Source organism: Dromaius novaehollandiae, chromosome 2 (assembly GCF_036370855.1).
Source record: "Dromaius novaehollandiae isolate bDroNov1 chromosome 2, bDroNov1.hap1, whole genome shotgun sequence".
NCBI classification, from domain to species: Eukaryota; Metazoa; Chordata; class Aves; order Casuariiformes; family Dromaiidae; genus Dromaius; species Dromaius novaehollandiae.
In genome coordinates this window covers 11,973,748-11,994,756 of record NC_088099.1, presented here as the reverse complement: position 1 = coordinate 11,994,756, position 21,009 = coordinate 11,973,748, and the positions used below count along the sequence as shown (strand labels likewise).

The following is a 21,009-nucleotide window of genomic DNA, read 5'->3' as shown; positions in this document are numbered from 1 at the left end:
AGGCAGTTCAAAACACAGCTTCTGGCTACTAGTACTAACCTGGTATGGAAAAATCAATACAATTACAAAAGCAATTAAGCATAGCAAGTAAGAAACCCAGCCTTTGCTCAATCTAAAGCAATTTAGAATAGGTCACATAACAGCTAAAATACTCCTTCTTTATAGATTGATACTAGCAAAATTGAAGCAGCAATGCATCAAATCACAATAATCTCCAGGTGTGTGCCTAAGGTCACTGAGATTAACAGAATAGCCTTCAAAACAGTGTTGGCAGTGGGTTACAACAAAGGTTAAAATGATGGTAAAGCAAACAGATAGATGGAAGAGATGGATTATTTAGGCAGACTTGAGACTTGAAAGTATCTGGGATGGTCTGGAGTAAGTACCAGTATTTTCTAAATATAAAGAATCAGAAAATCCCCAGTATTAGTTATCAAGTTCTGAAAACACTGGTGAGTTAGGAAAAATCACATGCTGTTTCTTCTGTTTTCCGAAAATATGAAGGCAAGCAAGCTGCCCCTCCAAATAAAGTGCCTTTCACTAAACTAAAACATTTTTACAAGGGAAGAACTGGAGAGACAATAATTTAGAGATATGGAAAGGACTGAGTGCACAGGAAAACAATTGCAACAAAACCCCAAAGGCAGACTTAACTAGCCAGAAGAGTTGCTGCCTCTTTCTGTAATCAATCAATTAAATGATCAGAAAATAGCCCTCTATAAAAGAGCGACCTCTCAAGAACACTGTCACCTTTATCTGTTTTGGCAGTGAAGAAATAGCTCAGTGTCTCAACTAAGCGTGAAGCCTGGCTCTTCACATCCCACTTGACAATTTGGCCACTATGAACCAACCCTAAACCCCAGGAGTGCTATGAGATATGTTGCATTCAAATGCAAACAATAAACCTCTGTTACTAACACCTCTCCCATTTTTGATGAACACAATATTGTTTGGCTTTATGAACACATGTAAATTGAAATTATACATTCATAATGCCTCTCTCTGGGTCAGTGCAGTTTTACGACTTTAATCATGAGGAGAAGAATTAGTACATTAAAAGCTGAAAATAGTTCCATGCACACTGTCTGTAGAAAAAAAAATCACAAAATATATAAATGAGTAAGACATACTAACTCTAAGAGCTGTACCTAACCCCCCATAAAGCTACATGGCATTGCTGCTCTAATTCAATGTCTTTCATTGGGATTACTCTGACTACAATTTTACAAGGATAAAAGTACATAAAAATCGTGACATAACTAAAAATAGAAATGAACAGGTAAGGATTCATGATTCTTTTCTTCAAGAACTACACTTCCCATTCATTTTATCAATTGCATTGAAAACACTATTAACAACACCAATTTTCAAAATGTTTCCTATACCCAAAGAACAAGGAGATCATTCCCTTTTTTAATAATATATAACATTTCCAAATACCACAAGTTCTGTGAGAAACAGGAATAAAGCTTTTAGAAAGAAAAAGCAAACTTCCATTACCAGATTTCAGGACTGACATTTCCCTTGCAAGGCAAGAAGCTGCAGAGATTTTGTTGAATTGCATAATAATGACATCGACAAACAGTGAAAATGCAAAATTCCTAACTAAACTCCTGGATAATAACTGGAAAATAAATTCTTCTCTCATTTATTTTGTGTCAAATGCATTAATCATCTGCCAGATGAGAAAGCCTGTAAGATGAGAACACATTTTGAAAATTCGCAAAACATCTGTACAGATGGTAAATGAGCAAACGAAACGAGTACCTGCACAAGCCCAGGAGGTATAATATTTGCAGAGGAGTTCTTGTATAGGTACCTACCTTTAGATATCTGTTCGAATGTATTATGTGCGGCAACTGACTCCATATTTTCAATCAGTTTTAGTAAATTATACATGAATATTTCTCCCACACATTTGAGAGAAAAAGAATAATTTTATGCTTTAAATCTGATTTTTTTTGCAGTCTTTCAGAAAATTCATTTTCACAGAATTTCTTGTACTTCCTAACATATTACTAGAAAAAGACTGTTTCTTTGGAGGTACCTCCTCCTGATGCCCCAAAACTATTTTAGCTTTGCACCTCAATTAGTTCTTTTCAATGACATTTCTAAGGACAAGGGACTTTGCTTCATTTTTGTAACACAGCTTCAAAATACTGATAGAACACTGACAGCAGTGTAGCGTAACATTTTTAACACTTTCCAATGAGGGCTGAGAGTAACTCCACCAGAGAACATGTTTTTATTGCATATATCTAACATTAACTCAATCTATTGGATAAGGCAAATGTTTGGAAATGCATAAGCAACCACCCAGATTATCTAACACATCTCTTCAAAATAGAACTGTGTTTTCATAAACTGTAGGCTTTCAATTATTGCTAACACTTAGCAATCAATCTACAGTCTTCATTAAAATCAGTATTTTCAGGCTTTGTGACAGCTTGTAGTCAGGCACCTATATAAGTAACAGATACAGGTGCTCAGCAGTTCTGCAGCCCAGACAAGTAATTTATTTACTTGAATAAGGATTTAAAATGCTGAGACTAAAACTTCAAAAATGTAAAGAAAACACCCAGTTAAAAAGGGGCGGGGAGGGGGGAGAAGGAATGTCTCCTTTTGTTAAGTCCTTGAGACAACTGGTTCTTACTGACTTCCAGTATGATATCTCAAAAGAAGCTGAAGTGAAAGGGCATTTTTGCACTGCCGTCAGTAGCTTGTGGATCAGTTCTCAAGCCCGTCACTGCCAGGTTTGGGGCCTTCTAAGCTCTGGTGGCATCAGTCAAACTGAATTTGGCAAGTGGGTCAAGGACCTGTCTGGAAGTGCAATTTGTTTGCTGAGTCTGAAATCATTCCTCCAACATTAATACTCCTATTTTATCTTTCTGTAGTTCTATCTCATACAAGTGGATCTCCCAAAAGACTCCTGTGTATTTGTATTTTCATTGTATTCATTGTATTTTCATTGAAATGTAACTTGAGCTCATGGTTCAACAATCATTAGTACCGGGTCTGAGCAGTACTAGATTACACTGAATTACAAGTTTCGTCTTGATCAAGTGCAGACAGAGCATCTATAAAACTATCCAGTGCAGCCAGTTTAGAGAACATATGAAGCTTTATAGTTTTGCATCAGTTGTTGGAGGATGGAAAATTCTTGATCTGATGTTGTGATTAAGATGATACTTTGTAACTCATTAAATTTTTTTGAATAAATTAGAACAAAGAGAATGAGTTTATACCAAATCATTGTCTTTTGCTTCATGTATCTGCAGCATCTTGACTCAGTGTTAGGATCAAGAAGCTGGAGGTACTGTGCTGTTGAAACATGGCCTGGATCAGAACCTGCTTCCTATTTATGCAGAAAGCTGTCATGTCAAGCGTGCACTGGTGGTCTCAACAACTGATCTGGCCATTGGACACAGGGACACAGCATAGCCCTTCAGTGATTAGCACTTGTTGCACTGTAAATACAATGACTATGTCTAATCAAAGGGTTATTCACAACTTGACTTAGGCAATGCCTTCAACTCAAAAATAATTTGTATTATTCGGAGATAAATGAATGACTTAATTCTAATGAATTACTGGGAATTTACATACTGGCCCATTAAGAAATGGCTATTGTGAAGCACTTGGATTTATTTATTTATTTTTTCTCTTGCCAATAGAGAAAACAAAGATACTGGATACTTGAGATAACTACAGATCTCAGACTTTATGTCATGTTGAGTCTACACACTTAACATCACCTCTAAAACAGATTTAAAAAGTCATAAGAAATACCTAAAAAGAGCTAAGCTGTGATTTCTAAATGTTTACTCCCAGAGAGAATAGTAAAAACAAAATTACATAGCCCTTAAAGGCTCCCTTGAGGATTTCTAATGAAATTAGAGTGAGAACCTTAACAGTGACATAATATACGTTTAAAACATATTGCAATACTTAAAATTAGTATAACGGCATAATTTGAAACATAATGCTTTCTATTACGGATACTACTGGTTTCCATTTTGTATTTCACTTTAAAACAAAAATATTATCTACTCTGTTTCACTTTCAGGATCTTATCAATAGCTGCAGTAATTCAATGAGTATTTCAGTGCTTTTTAGAATTTAATTTCCTGTAGCGTTTTTTTTTCCTTCAAAATTTAAACTGTGATCTATGTCTGAGACCATACTGTCCATTTTACCAGTACTTAATGCAACTTATATTCCAGAACATCAATTCCTAGTTCAAGTATTCAAAAGCTTTTGGCAAACTCTCTTTTATTAGGAAAACATGGTCTTGGAAATACACAGACCGGACTTCTGAACAAAGCAAAACAGTTATGCAATATTTTTTCCTGGTCTGTTGGACCATTTTCAGTTATCACTGTGTGTGCATTCCAGCTCAGCTACGGAGGCTTACGGAAAGCATGCTTTTCTTCCTTTCACATCACTTTCAACCTGTTCAACTAGATTTAAATATTTACTTTATATATCCAGTGAAACAATGTCTGGATGCCTGTAACTAATTTACTAACAAAATTCTTCCTAACTGAGTGCCCTGGTGTTCCCAGATATCTGTAAAACACATCTTTTCTTGTGTGTTTATATATAACAGACAGAAAAACTTCTTGAAAGGGAGTAATTTCTTCTCCTCCAGATTCAGACTAAAGCAAGATTAATCAATAATTCTTTTCTTAATTTGTTTAGAAGATACATTCTTTGGGATTTGAGGACATCTGAGGATTTCAAGTAATACCAATAACATTGTATTTACTATCTCCCTATACAACTGTAGGAGAGATGATGCTACATAAAAGTGAAGGATGACTGAGCAAAGGACAGTATTTCATAGAAGAAAACTCAGACTTCTAGCAGAGAGCATTTCTACGGAATAGAAAGAGTTAAAAAGGTTTATGAATGCATTACTTCCCTGTTCACAAGCACCAACACAGCATCTATAAATAACTTTAAAGAGAAATTAAAACAAGTTTCATGCCAAGATACCAGAAAATGTGATTTATTTTCTCAAAGATTTTATACTCACAATCTCATCTCCTGGCAACCAATATCCTTCTTGTTCAATACCAGCTTTTGACCCTTTACACCCCACCGTCAGGGTTTCAACAATAAGACCATCCTTGACTGCTAAACTCAGCTGACGTGTGGTTTCTTTTGGATGCATACCATGGACTCGAGACATATACCTGCACACAAAGCACAAAAGTCTTTAAGTGTTAGTGTTAAATTACATAATATGTCAGCAAATAAATGCACTATTTTCAGCTGATTTAAAATTACTTGCATTGTAAGTTTTATACTTTTTTTAAATCCCCAGAATTTTTTAATTTCTCTCTTTACTCCAAATCATCCTTCTTTCTCCTGTGAAGTTATTAGCGTACACACTTACAGAAGTATTGGCACAGTAATTTTCTACAGAGAATCAACTAACTAACACTACTTGGGTTTGTCTCTACTAAATTTCCACTCTCATTTGTTCCTCTAAAGAGACTTCTTTAATCTCACCGCAACTTGTATTTCTGTAATACTTGCTATAGAATACATACTATAGAATGAGTCTGGAAATGTACCAATTAATCTAAGAGATGCTCATGAGTATAACATGTTTATATAAAAACGTGAAATTCATGCATGACATATGAAATCCCAATGGTTACAGTTACAGTACCAGGTGGTTTTCCCCTTTTTTTTGAGTAACCACAATGAACACACGATGATGAACTGCACTAGTAAGAACAAAGTATACACAGCCTAAACTGTGTATATACAAGAGACTGGGTTGCGAAATGTTGGCCTTTGCCCAGTATAATTTGTTATTTCTAGGCCCAAACAAAATATTAACTTAGAATAAACAATAGAAAATGATCATCCCTCACAAAAAGCCCCTCCTGTTTCAAGACCGTTACACTTCAGCAATTTTTCTAGCTGAATTCCAAGAACAGATCTATGAGTCACTGCGCAGAGGGAAGGCAGAGAGAGCTGCGATCACATGTGATCAGCAGATGAGTGAATGGAGGGGGTCCTGCGGGGGATCAATCGGAAATACCTCTTTTGTGGATACGTTTTTCTAGTCATAGCTTTCTTACAGTTACTGGGCTAGCTGAATTTCTCTCCCTTTTTTTGTTTCTCCAGGTACTCCCTGTCTTTACCCACGTCCCAGCCTGGTCATTTGCCAGCTTTAAGATGAAGCTGTCGGCTACAGTATGCTTTCTTCCATGTTTGATCATGGATTCTTGCAACGACGACACTTATGTTCAGGAGATTGCCACCGAAACCATCTTATTAGGAGCAAATTTGAGAGAAAACTTATTTGAAAGCTGTAGCATCACGTAAAAGCAAATTCTGAGCTAAATGAGCTCAATTTTTTTTAATAATGTGTTAGGAACTGTTAATGCCTTAGATGTTACAACCTCACAAGGAGGCACAAAGACCACACTAGTTTTTAAAAGTCAAGCTGGTTTACAGAGGAAAGAGAAACAAACATACAGGAAGGAACAGCATGCATGGTCTTGAACTTATCAGCCTGACATCAAGCAAAATTAATGCACTGACTTAAACAATGCAGGATTTAAGGAGTGCCAGCACTACTGCCAATTAACACAACTGCTAGGAAAACAGACGGCTTTTCCTTTAGATTTTATTTCCATTTTTAATTTCCTACCTCTTTGGGTGAGCAGGTTACAAGTTTGGTTGCTGCCAGTTTGATGCTCTTACCTCAAACTCGATGTTCTAAAAGGCATTTGACTCAGTAACACAAAATATTTTGGCTGAGAAGCTAGGAGGATACAAAATGAATACGGCACACAACAGAGGGATTATAATCTGGCAAAACAACAATGAAATGTAGTTGTTCAGAGGGAAGCAGGTGCATTTTTCAGGGAGTCTTGAAGGAATGAGCACCGTTCCTATCCCTCAGTTGTAGGCTGTTGTTCCCACCATGGAGCTGTAACAGACGCTCACAACCAGTCCCACGTAATATCCAGAACAAGCTCATTTATCTAAGATTAACTACCAACTCTTAAAAATCACTTCAGGAGGAAATTTAAGTAAGCCAGCTGCCTTTGGCTGAAAAGTTTCAGTGCACACACATAACTTGGTAGGGGATCTCAGCTGTGGAGGCAGTAATCTCTGGCTGAGGGGCAAAAACTTTCTAAATTATTCTAGTTAGCTCTGCAAGAGCATATGTATTTGCTCCAGACATCTCATTCCTTATTTCCTGAATCATCCTTTCCTTTTGAGGACAATTTCTTTGAACCTTGTTACCGTTTTAGGTGCATAAATGCTTTTCCAATTCTGCATTGTCTCTCAAGCATTTGCTGAGAATTAGTATACCCTAATCTCATCTTTTTTTGTTTTTCTCTACAGGAAACTAAATGATATAATCATATACAAAACTTCTGTTTGACCAGAGGTAAATATTCATCTAGTAAATCACACATCAGAACAACACAAGGCATTTATATATTGCAGCATAGTATCAAAGGTGTTTAAGTAAATGCAGCATATTTACAGGTTCTTTGGTGTTTGTAGGGTATAAACTTTTACAAGCAGATGCTGCTATTTACTGAATGATCTTACAATGCCTACCACAATCTGGTCCAAGCCTGATTGACCTGTGCATGCAACCATTGCATAAAAAATTAATTAGTAGTAATAAAAGAAATTAATAAAGGACGCAATTCTGTGCAAGTCTGTGATCCAAGCTAGTATATATACATCTTATGCTGGCTAATCACAATGGTCCAGGGACGAGTGATGACAGAGAAGACTGGCACGTCAGCTCTGCCATGCCAGGAGACCGCTCAGCTGCCTCATCTGATCTCTCTGCTGCTGTAGAGCCCCAAACTCACAAGAGCATCAGTCCAAGTGACATTAAACACTACAGAAGAGTTTTCCAAGCTCTCCCGACTCTGAGGAGGGTGAAACAGCCACAGGCTCAAACCCATTACTTCACTTCCAGACACAGCACAAGTGCAGACTATTAGTAAACTAAAACATTTATGCTGAGGCTTTAAGAGCTAAACTGTCTGAAGTAGGGAGAAACACTCAATTGTTTATACCTTCATGTCACATATAGACCATGTTACACTTTGTTACTCACGTTACATACACTTTAGACAAGTGTACATATTTGTGTATATATGTACATGAAAACATACATTGCTAGCTCTTTAAAGAGCTTGTTGCAAACTATCTTTGTCAAAGTTTGCTTTCTTGAGTAAACTTCCATTTTAACTTTGTGCTAATAACTTTCCAGTGAGATCCACAGCACTGTTGTTTTCTGCTGTTTCTGCAAGTCTTCATTCTTTTTTTCATAAATAGGTCTAAGAATACCTCGAATACATCCTACCTATCATTCTCTCCTTTGAGGCACTGAGCAAGGAAGTGATTTCCCTATAATCACACAGCAGGCTGGTATAGCGCTGAGAGCAGAAGTTGAGTTGACTCAGAAGTTGAGAAGTTGACCCAGGGCCGTACACTGCCAAACAGTCCATATATTTTGCATTGCACCATTCATAGCTGCACACTGTCCAACAAAATTCTTGAATGTAAGGTACATGTTTGACTATACTTCTCCTTCAACTCTGTTAATAGATGGACATATAACACACAATAAAAAGCCTTAAACCAGCTGAAAGGTTTAATCAGCCTATTTCAACCATGGCAGTGGGCACATGAGAGAGGAGGAGCGCACGGCTCAGAATCTCGCGTTTCCCAAATCCAATCGTACTTGAAATCAGAGTGAAAGACCAGAGTGTCACCAGCTAAACATTCTGCCTCATTTTTTCCAGCTGTAAATGGGGAACAATAAATACCCAGTGGCTTTTTGAAGAATACTTAGTCAATGTTCAGACTGTGCAATCTGGAGATCCGAAAGGGCTATGTTTTCCATTTTTGCAACAGAATAGTATCAGCTTTCACAGCATAGCACATCCACTTAGAGAGAATGGTTTTACTTAGAAGAACAGAATTGCTCTTAGGAAAGTCTAAAAAAAAAAACCCCAAGAATTTTTACTTACATTAAAACTGTGAAGTGTACACGGAGTAGATAGTCACACAAACCACAAAACAACACTGGCAGGATCTGGATGAAATCCTATCTGCACCTTCTCAGCCAGAAGGACAGCAGCTAAACTAAGAAGCTATTAAGGCACAAGATTTGAACCAGAAAAGATGATGGTTCTTTAATAAAGATACGTGAAAAACTGTCACAAGGTGAGGGAGAGGCTGGAAATGCAAAAAAAAAGCAAAAATCTAGGCTAGAGACAGAAAGCATGATGTTGGGACTCCTTACTACCCCATCAGATTCATTAATGGGGTGGGGGAAAAAATATTGAAATGTCTTTGTGCAGAAGTGACATTATTAATCCAGGGAGTTCAAGTCTCCTCCTGGCACTGCAGGCACTGAAGCAGCTGGCACCAAGAAGTTAAGAAAGAAAGAAGAGAGATAAAGCAATCCCTGATTGCTGTTTTCAACAAAAGCTGATTAGCCTTACCTTGGAGACAGGGAGTTGAAGCAATGCTGGTTTGTTACTCTTGCCCAGTCCTCCACATCAACAGATTGGGAAGTGTAATACAATCCCTATGCTGTTATTATGTAGCCAACCAGGAGAAGTAAAGCAAATAGGCTTTCAGATGGGAGAGAATATGGCATGCAGACACAGTAAAATCCCCTAAATCACCAAACCAGCCCTAATCAGTTAGGGGGCTGAAGCAACAATTTCAAAATATAATGTAACTGTACTAATCCCTACTATATAAGATGAGGGTCTGTCTGATGAAAAGAGGAGGTTTGGCCAGATAATCTGCATGTTAAATTCCAAATCCAGCCAAATGAGGTTGACTGTCTGCAGAACACAGAAGCAACCGAGGAATCTTAAAACTGCTGCTCAATATTGCAGTATTTATAGCTCAGTATCTTCTCCATTTATAAACTGGCAGCATAAACCTCCTTGAGATTAGCTTAGAAGAATCTAGCAAAATTACAGTTTTTGTAATCAACTTTTAAGAGTCTACTGAAGCATGTTTCCAATTATTGCAACACTACTTGGAAAGCAAAGGATAAGAATCTTTAACATGTAGGTTGTTCATTACCACCCTTAAAAAAAGTCTCAGCATTGTCACGCTATCAAATGTAATTGTGCTGACCTTCAGAACGGCACAACTACCAAAAGCATCAGGCAAATGCACATGGGCACACAGCTAATATATGCACACCTGGCTGATAACAAAAGCAAAGTTTTGGAGGCAAACAGCAGATTATAATCATAATTGATCTGCAGATCACATGTGTGTGCATGTGTGTGTTTGCACACGTGTGTATTTAGTACACAAAATGCAGATCAGAAAAATATGAAACAACAACTTCAAACTTATTTGGGATTGCAGGTAAACAAAAGTCGGGCCTTTTCTTCAAGTTTAGCAGCAAAAAAATGTAAATACTTTGTTCCAGTTACTCATCATCAAACCTTGAGCATCTCTAAGACACTACTGGGACAGCCAAAAAGGTCAGTATTTTAGCCAGAGGTGCGGCCATGCACTCGAGCAGCACAGGCGATCCCAAGCAGAAGCCACATTAGCTACATTGCAGTGACGGGGAAGGACGACACGGAGGGGCAGAGAAGGACCCTGGTATGTGGTGTCTCTCTTCTTCCCAGGAATGAACTGCAGAAACTCCCATAACATGCCACAGCTAAGGGGCAACTAGATATCGATACCTCCCTCTGCTTAGCAAAGCTGGACCACAGAAGCGTCCTAATCCAACTCTAACACAATGGCCTGATGTGCAAAAAGACGTTACAGAAGTAACACAGTCTATCAACGCATGAGAAATTCACACTTAAACCTTCCCAAAATTTTTCTCAAACTAGCCAGTTGTCAGCATGCCTCATCTATTGAAAAGCTGTAGCTAATACATGTACTTCATAACACACCCTAATGCTGCAGAAAAAGGGTCTGCTTTGATCCAAGGGGTGTGGAGGAAGCAGGTTCTAAAGCTGCGATCACCATAGGAGCAAAACACAGAGAAGTAGCTGGCGCTTGCAGAGGATCGGATGGTGAACCTTTCGCCTTCAGCAGTCACACAACACACAGTTCTTTTGCTTGGTGCTGTACAAGACACAACACAAAGCCAAACCCTGTCCCAAAGAGCTTAATATTTATGGCCACAACACAGGGCGCATAAAAAGCTAAGTCTGCCCCCAAAGAGTCCTGCTGAAGACAACTGTGGTCTACTGAGTGAGACTGAGCAGTTGGTTTATATGGACGCAACTGCTTGGGGCCTCAAAGACAAAGCCAGCAAAGGAAGGAAGGTTACTTAAGGATGAAAGTTAAGAAGAGTATTAAAAACAAAAAAAAATCTCAGTTTTCTTGACTCTTAAGAAGTTGCATTTGCAGTCACCTGGACTTATCAGAGGGAACACAGTGAAAAGCCTCTAGAGCAAGCTCTTCCATAAAAGGCTAAAGTAAAACATATATAGGAAATAGCTACTTTATAAAATGCCACAGTGTGACAACTGTAGGTAGATGCTAATTTTAGTGGCAAACACTGTAATCTTGGTCAGTTCAATTATCTTTTCTATGCTAGATGCCTCCACCCTCCACTATATGAAGGGAAGTAGCAGTCTGCTGGCAGCAGCTCTCTATCTGCTCAGCAGCTCACCCAGGGAAAACCAGACGTCTTTAGATTTTCTTGTATGCAAAACTCATCTCATAATTGAGACTTTATAAAATAAGGCAGATCCCATTAAACTCAACTGAAAGACTGCCATTAATTTTAAATGTTACCTACAGGTATATAAAAATGTCCTAGATTCAGGGACAGACCTTAAGGAATAATACATAAAATGAGAGGAAAGCAGCCAAAAATCTATTCTGAGTTTTATATTGTGCTCCTAGCTCTGGTATCCGGGCCCCTGGAAATATGGTAAGAAATGATGCACTTAGCTTTAAATTCAAGGTATGACAGCAGTTTTACAGAAGGTCCATACACTTAATTTAAGACAAATTAGGGTTTTTTTAGATTTGCAAAGAATTTGTCACTTGGTCACAGTGAAAGTAAAAATGGAAGAGGTGGCTGCAATTTTTTAATACATACAGTTACATAGCACAAGAACTTAAAACATTAAGGCCCAAATCTCAGGTCCTATCTTGTCTCAGGTCTCTACCCTTGTGGAGAGCCAAATGACGATTTGTGCTTGCAGCTGTATCTCAAGGCATCTCACCTGAAAATAGGGCTCATCCCAGAAGCGCAGGCTGCCTGCTCCCACCAGAAGTAGCACGGCAGCACAAACCAACTTTCGTAAAACACAGGCTAAACACTACAGGTATTACCTATTTCAAATATAGTATTTTGAAATATATATTCCCTGCTTATCAGAAATCGAGAGCTGGTTGGGGGAATGATGACAATACACACACACACAGAGAGAGAGAGAGGGAGAGAGAGTAGAATCACTTCCACTGGGGACATAGCAGCACACAGGACTGCAGGAGTCACATGCAATGAGGATCCTGACAATAAAGGTGTCTTTTTTACTTTTCTCCTTTTTTTGAAGTTGCTTGTTGGTATGCATATGATTACTTAAGTTTTTATTTTGGGTAAATACACTAAGAGAAAGACAACCAAAGCACAGCATGCCTCCCCTGCACTTCCACGTCACCGTGTCCCTCCACAAGGAGACACATACGTATATGAACAACTGCCACCGCACTCCATGTAGCAACACATCGCCTCTGACACGCAGGCATTACCAGAGCTGCTGCCCATGCAATGAAATGCTGCCTTGGGATCTGCGTTTTGGCAGATTTTGCAGTCCAAAACTCCAAATGGGGCACAGAGAAGGTAAATTATAGCAAAGTGATGAGTCTTCTTTTCCCTCTGACACTGGTATCTGCAATGTTCATTTTAGCCTCCTCTCTCCCTAATGATCCAGAAATACAGCATTTGCACTAGGATAGGATTCAATTTTGTCTGGTGTTAATAAAAAAAAAAGTGTAAACTTGATAGTGGAACAGTGGGAATCAGTAGTTCAATGAGACTCAGTTCTGCTTGAGGTTTCTGCTGCTGTTCAAGCAAAGCTAAGGGGTAACCTTGTTTGTGCGCTAGATACCCCAGGCACCATGCAGTTTCCTATAATAATTAACCATCTGGTTAATATTATAGGAAATGTGGTCAAAATCCAGTAATTTTAACTCAGGTAATCCCTTGTTTCAGTAATTTAAATTTGCATTCATACAACTCCACTATAGAGTTAAGATTGTGTAACCTGCCCGTATGACCATGGAAAAGCAAGTAATTAAGGCAGTGAGCCATTCAATCCTTATCTACAGAAAATCTCCCTTTCAAAACTACTACCACCTTCCTAAGGAGGAACTGATTTAAAAACAGGCTGTAATCCCATATGCGGTTTCCAGCCTAAACAGGTGTTTGTATGTGATACTGCTGGTAACGTACAGATACGTGCATTGAGCACTGCCAGCAAACATGAGCACTAATCATTCAGTGGTATCACACACATATGTAAAACTGCTTGTGTATTTGCAGCAACCCAGTTTCATCCAGCATTTATCTGTGAATATATCAGAGAGACAAACAAACAATAAATGACTCAGAATATAACATCCTGGCTGATATCTTGCAGATGAAATAGGTATTCAGCTCAGATTCAGCAGCTCTATTCAAAACGTGCTTAAAAAAAGCATGCATTCAAATGCTTTCATGACTCAGTTTTTGAGAGTTTGCTATCTAATTTAATTTCCATTTTTATCTGAGTTAAAAGTAACAACTACTTTTTTTTGGTTGGATTAGTTTTAGCTGGACTGTTTCAAAATCATCACACTGTCACACAAACGCTCACCTAATTTACCAGCTAGGAAATAGTACAAGGGCTGGAAAAGCCATCAGGGCAGGGCTGCTCGTTCTGGTGATGATATTGTTTATATGAATGGGAATACGAAACTACAGCCTAGAATAGATGGTGTGAGTAGTGCTCTGGAGTAGTGCTCTCTTCACTGATTGCAGAGAAAGCCTTGATGAGCACTTTAGACCAGATAACAACCTGTTGAATAGCCATGTCGCAGTCATTCTTATCTTTTACTTCTATATTTATATACAGCTAAGAAACCAAACATAAGCTAAGAGTTTCACTTTCATATATTATAAAAGATGTTATGAAATGAGTAAAAAGCAATACTGCTTGTGACATAAAAAGCAAACTGGTTTGGTTTTAATAATTGTAAGTTAACTTGTTCCATATTTTTGTGTGCAAAATTACAAAACCAATAGAAATACTAGCAGAAGCATGCGGTACATGAGAATATTCTTTAAAACGAAAATGGGGACTGTGTTCAAATCAATTACGCTTCCAAAACTTTCCTTCCCAATATTTATACTGGAGTTCATAGTTTGCATTTATTATCCATGCAAGGTATTAAACACCGGGTATGACAGTTTTCATAATAACACATAGAGTAAAGAGAGTTTAAATGAGTTTGCACTCATTAGCAAACATTAGCAATATGGCTGTCTTAACAAGCATGTGTTTGTGCTGTTAGTGTGAATCATTTTATTTACCAGTCACATTAATGCTCAGCCCTTGCCCAGAGATGACTTCACCTACCGGACCAATGAAGAACATTCACCCCGGGATAAAAAAGGGCAATACTGGCAATATCATAAAATGGAGTTCTTAGGAGAGGAATTATCCTACTGCAACTGCGCGGTCAATTTAGATAAGGAAAATTTATCACACAGCAGTTGTTAGAACATTGGAGCATCAACCTTGTTAGTTTTTGCAAGACCTGTAAGAAGCAGGTGTGCGTGCATTCATTTCTGATCAAAGCAGAGGCACAAGAAGTTCAGCCTCCCCTCGAGCTCAAGCGCTCGAGGTCCTGGGCTCAGCAGAACAGCCTTGAGGACAGCACCCACAGGCCTAACGGTGGCACAGCTGGCTGCAGCCTTTCCACTCCCTGCACCCTGCTTAAAGCACAAAAAAAGGCGGCAAGGCTGGAGAAATCTCTGTCGGTCCCTCGGTGAAAAGTTTTCTACCCTGAATTAGTCCTGTGTCAGCCAGTACTAAGAAGCAGGCCCCACAATTCAGGTAACAATGCTTTATCACTTGGTGGGTCACTGGTTTGGCATCAAGTTGGAGGAATAATAATTCCTAATAAATCACAAACAACATTGCTTAAAATATCTGGATGGCTTGTTCTGTCTTCCTTTGACCACTTCAATAAATGTGATTAAATAAAATTCTTACACAAATTCAAGAAATGGTCTATATCAAAGAAAGGTCTTGATGGGAAAAAGAGTAATCATCTTTATTAGCATGTGGAATATTACATCATGGGTTGGCTTAAGCATTAATTTACAAGCAAAACTGTGTATGCCAGTTACAATGCAAAGCCGATGGACCTGAAAGGGTCACTTAACACTTAATAAAGCCATCAGTATGAAAAAAAAAAAAGAATCAAGTAAGTCAAGCATTTTGGTGTCTGTAATCATATTTCTTTGCAATTCATGTCCATGCTTGTAGCTGATAGTTATGGACACATAATGCAGAGATTTTATAAATGACCGAAATGACACTTTTAGCAGGTATTTTGTTATCACGGAGTCACGTTATCAGTTTTAGACTGTTCTGGAATACAGTTTGTTCTATGAATATAATGTTTTTTAACCAAACTATTCAAAATTTTCTGCAGAAGCAAAGAAAACATTTTTCTTCTTCCTGGGATGATCTGTGACTAAGGAATTAGAAGCTTTAAAACTCTAGACATGGTGTATTCTCTTGGTTTAATATAAAAGCAGTGCCACGAAAATAGGAAAAAAAATTGTTTTCTAGCTAAAAGAATCAACTAAGACAATATCCTTTTCAAGAAGTTTATCAGGGGAAAGACGGGAGGATGGTAAAAGAAATGGAAGACAGGAGACTAATTTAATGGAACCAGACAAAAAAGTGCCTTACTCTTGACTATAACGGAAAACACACACAGAGGTATTTAAAACTGAGTGTTGTCACTGCTTGGTGCTGTACCCCTGTGGTTGCTTTCTGAAAAGAGTGTATCTGTGATTAAGCCAACCCAGTACAATTTGGATTCAATTTTCTCCCAGGTGAATGGTCAATAGGCATTGACTTTGCTGTGGCCGTCTGGGGAAGCAACATTTGGCCTTGCCCTGTGGGCCCTTGTATTCCACGTTTTCACTTACCCTTGCTTCATTAGCAACTTGCATTACACTGTATGGCATGGAAAAAGTTTGCTATACTATTCTTCCTCATCTTTTCCCCATTGCTAAAACATGAGCTTTTCTTAGCATTTCCTCCAGCGATTATCTGTTCTGCCACAATACAACTGACCCTGGTTTGATAATATATAGTAGATTTTGAAGAGTTGCCTTTAATAAGACCATTTGCTTCACATAGTCGCATTTAAAGCGGACATGAAGGTGACATAAAGATGTGGAAAAGGAGCCAGTAACGCTGGTTAGAAGTGAACTAAGGCAACCACTGCATCCTGCTCTCCCGAATAACACGAGGATGCTTCACTTCAAAGAATTGTTTTCAGATAAGCCTACTCCACAGTAACAAAAAGACAGGTATTTTGAGAGGAATGGCTCGACAAAGGATAAGAAACCATCAGAGCACAAGAATACATCTGAGCCTTAATTGCAGTCAAAGAAATATCAGGTGCTACAACAATTCTGCTCATGGAAAGTTAAACAGCAGGATTATCTACTTAAAATCCAAGAGTAATCTGCTTTCCTAATCATTCTTATGGCTTACTATTTTTGTTTATGCATGCCTATTTAGTTGCAACATGAAAAATACTAGGGAGATTTAAATTTTCATCAGAGGTACTATAAATAGTGACAGATTTGTCTAACAAGTTTCTGAGCTTCAAATAAGCAATACTGTAAATAAAGCCGATATTCTGATTTCTATGAAACTACCTTAATTTTCAAGTTTTCTCTTGCCACTGCATTACATATTCTTATTTATGTGCTTTTGTGATTATTCTCTAGCTGTTCAAATTGCTCATTTTTGTATTTATACTCTCTTATGATTATTCTCTACCTGTTCAAATTGCTCATTCTCATCTTTGCTTTAATCAGTGCTTCTGGAAATTGTTTTCTGTTAAAGCACACAGCCTGGAAATAGAACAGTGTCAGAACTAAGGCAACAAAGCAGATTTATGGATGGGAGAGGTCCTTAACTTTAAATAGTCTCAGAGATTGACTAGGTAAACTTCACAGAGTGATATTTGGAGAACTAATCCCTCTTTTAGGACCAACCGTCAAATTGAGAGGGTCACACGCTCAATCTACAATTGCCAGTGACTCCACCTCATCTGTGGGACCAGAAAATCTCATCATTTTACAGTCCTCTTTCATACTGAGTAATTCTCTTCTGTGATACCATCCCATCAATGCTGATTAACGTCAATCAGTACAAAGCTAAAAAGGGACTGGCAGAGGCTTCCCTATACAGGCTCAGGATCTGCTCATTTCTCCTTGATGACTTGACTTAGCTGTAACTTGCAACAAAACAGAACATAACAGAAATGAGCCCACAGAACAATTACAGGAAAAATGGTTATCTCCATTTAGGGACTTAGTACTGCACTATCCTCATGTGAAAGATGTGAGCCTTTGTACCTATTTATGAAAAAAGAACACATTTTCTTGTATCACCAACGTTGTCAAACAGCTTTGTGACTGATGATCTAGACTACGAGGAGTATTTCGCTTTGCTTGAAACTAACACAAATTCTGCAATACAGCATATCAATTTTTTTCTAGGTAATGGTCTTCAAACCGGCTTCATCCCCAAACCTTTGAGTACCTCCACCCTGCTCTCTATGGTCGCTCTCCGTTCCATTCCCACCCTACCTCCTCCTCAGGCTCCCTTCCAGAGAAAGCCACCCCGCTGCCTCCGGAGGACAGCGAGGCAGGCTGAGAGGTTAGCCTGCTCCCGAGAGACAGCACAGGCGCTGCGCCAAGGTTGGCTCCTTCTGCCCGGGGCAGTCCCGCGCCGTTCCAGCACGCGGAGTGTCCTCACATGCCTTCACGCCATGCCCGCCGGCAAACTACATACGCCTTCAGCATCAAGTTTCAAGAATAGCATTGCTGTGGGCTGCGTTATTTTTGGCGCTGAGAACTGAAGAACCACACACACGTACAAAACTAACAAAGAACGCGGCAGGGCCACAGCAACACTGCACAAGCCAAGGCAGCGCAGCGTGGACGCCCTGTATCTGCTCCGGACGGTGCCAGTGCCTTCCCAGCACACACGGAGAGCATAGCCACAGCCTTCACAAGGGACAGGGAGAGAAGCCAGTCAGCTAAATAAATCATGAATCGCATCAAAGGGAGGGAGAAAAAAAAGATATGAGGAAGGAAGTACGGGAGGAAAGAACTGTGTTTCAGTTCTTCATATTAGTCATCACAGAATAGTTTAGAAACCAGAAGAATTACTTGTTTACAATGAAAAAAATCTTGAAAGCAGCCAACACAATAGTCCTAGAACACCTTTTTTGCAAATTAGGTATTTTCCTAACATTACGTTAACAGATAATGAACTCTGAACTAATTATAAAGATCATGAAATGTTCAAAAATTGCTAGTGAGGATTCCCAATACCTTGAGAGAAAACAGGTAAATACTTAATTAATAGTTAATTAAATCTTAAGAGTCCAATTACCTGTAAGGGAAATAAAAAAAAAAAAAACACTTAAAAAGAAACTGGAAAGTTGGGATAGCCAAAGAAAGAGAACTTTTAAAACATGCCTCTACAGAAATAGGTGTAACTATGAATGTCGATAACTTAACCTAGTCTTTTAAATGCACCTCCCTTTTCTCTGGTGTATTTTAATGCATTTTATTCCATAGAATCAATTTTTGAGGCTATCCCAAATCCAAAACAGATGGAATATAATGAGGAGAAAAAACTGAGAAAGTCAAAGCATAAGTATCATTTTAAACACATTTCTAGAGACGAACAATTTTTTAAGCTGCACTCTTGACAGAGAATTCATGAGATACGTGAAGCCATTTTTCTGCTAGTGTTTAAACATCACTAATCCCAATAATACTCATCTATGTAATTGGCACATTAGGATCTAATTATCCCAGCATCAAGCCTAGACAGAAAAATAGGCACAGTTCTTGAAAAACACATCTCAGAAATATCATTTTGTTATTAAGTAATTTGGTAGTTTAGATATACCAGATATTTGTAGCAGTTAGGTTTCTAAATGACTGTAATCCACTGACTTTAGTTGCACTATGACAATATAAACTGGGTGAGAATATTTATTTTACATACCTTTACAGATATGTTACCACTGCCTTCAAGCAAACTTTGCCCTTCAATAGAAACGTTGAACTGAAGCCTGCGTATCAATACAATTGACTTTTATTTTAAGTACTCTTCAAAAGGCAGTTCGTACTTTAGCATTAATTCTTCTAAACTCACTACATTATTATTTAGTTTTCAGGCCTTTATTTAGCTTTCAAGCTACTGCAAAACGCTTAAATCCAGCCAACCGAAAGTAACTTTCCAAGTAAAATGTACCCCTGCATATAATCACTAAGATTGCAGAATTCCTTTCATATAATTACTTGGTGATTGTTTTTTAGAGGAGAATCAGGTCTGCATGGAGAGATATCTTCCCTACAAATGCATATTCTTGCTATTTTCCCCTATATACATTTTAATTCCTTCAAAAATAGACACCTTTTTTGTTTTTCTTCATACTTCTCTGTAAGTAATGACTTTTCCAAAATGCCAGAAGTTCAACAAATTAATTAATTTCCTAAAGACTCTGACTTGTATATTCAAATTTTCCAAATGATTCTTTCCTCAATGCAAGACAGTTTCCAATCACTTTCTAATCATGCATTTTTCTGTTCTTGCTCCTCCCCTCCCCCATCAATTTAAAGAGCAATGCAGCAGAACTGTACTTGATTAGTCCACATTTAATGGAAGGGCCTCCTTTGCTTATAGGTTTTTCTGATAATATCAGAAGTCTCTTTTTGGACCTTGCCTCCTCCTACACTGTCCTCCTACATTATCATTATGTGTTCTTCACCGAAAATGCAAGGCTAGTTCCATAGATTCTCCTTGCAGGCTTTCCATCACCGGCGTCTCATGGAGGTCTTTCTTTACTCCAGATATTTTTAAACAGTTACACATAAAGCACACAGGCTGCACTTTACATATTTTAATGTGTTCTATAAATTTGACCTTTGAGTTGCAACAGTTCGTAACCTATAAGCTATAAAACCTCTTTTCATACTATCAACATTTCCTCCCTGGTCATAAAAAGTAAATGCTTCCTGATATGCAAACTAGCTTCTACTCAGCACCAGAAGGCTAAGAAAAGCGAGAAGTAAATGAAATAAACAGTTAATGTGCTACGAAGAGGGAGACTACCATGCTGAGCTACCGATTTGGAGAAAAGCCAATGAACAAATGTGCCTAAAAGTAGCAAACCATCTGATGAAGAAATCAGTGAAAAAGATTCTGCTCTGAAGGTGTTTGGACTAACAAGACAAAAAGGATAGAGGATAACCTGTTTCTAGTAAAAAGTGAGCACCAAAACTATGACAAAAAAGCAAAACTAAGTATGTTGCATCATGAATCATCTTTTCAACTTGTGAAGTCCTCTGAAAGTGCCCATTTGTCAACCACTGTATTACATGATAGGATGACTGTTACTTACCTGAAACAGGTATTCAAAAAAAACTATCTTGCTGCTTTTTGTGTATGCTTACTCAGGAATAAGACATACTTCCATAAATTTTAGTAGCATCATTATTTGCAAATATTTGTACTACACAAAGCCACTCTTTCAGTCAACTTCAAGAGTTATTAACATGTTTTAAAACATGTTTAATATATTTAAAATACTGATCCAGGTATAAGAATCATCCTTTTATCTCCAGCTTTGTACGTAAAGTCGCATATTTCATTTTCAACCACTGTTTGTTTTTGA

General features: G+C 38.2%; 1 protein-coding gene across 4 annotated transcripts in view; it reads right to left on the bottom strand.

Annotated features, from left to right (window-relative positions):
* The window catches only part of ZMYND11 (zinc finger MYND-type containing 11), a 108,293-nt gene that overhangs the window by 39,229 nt on the left and 48,055 nt on the right, over positions 1-21,009 (bottom strand). For all 4 annotated transcript variants that reach the window (XM_026103096.2, XM_026103106.2, XM_026103125.2 and 1 more), the window contains one exon: positions 5,039-5,198. In XM_026103096.2, coding sequence (XP_025958881.1) covers positions 5,039-5,198 — 160 coding nt within the window. The remainder of the gene's footprint in view (positions 1-5,038; positions 5,199-21,009) is intronic.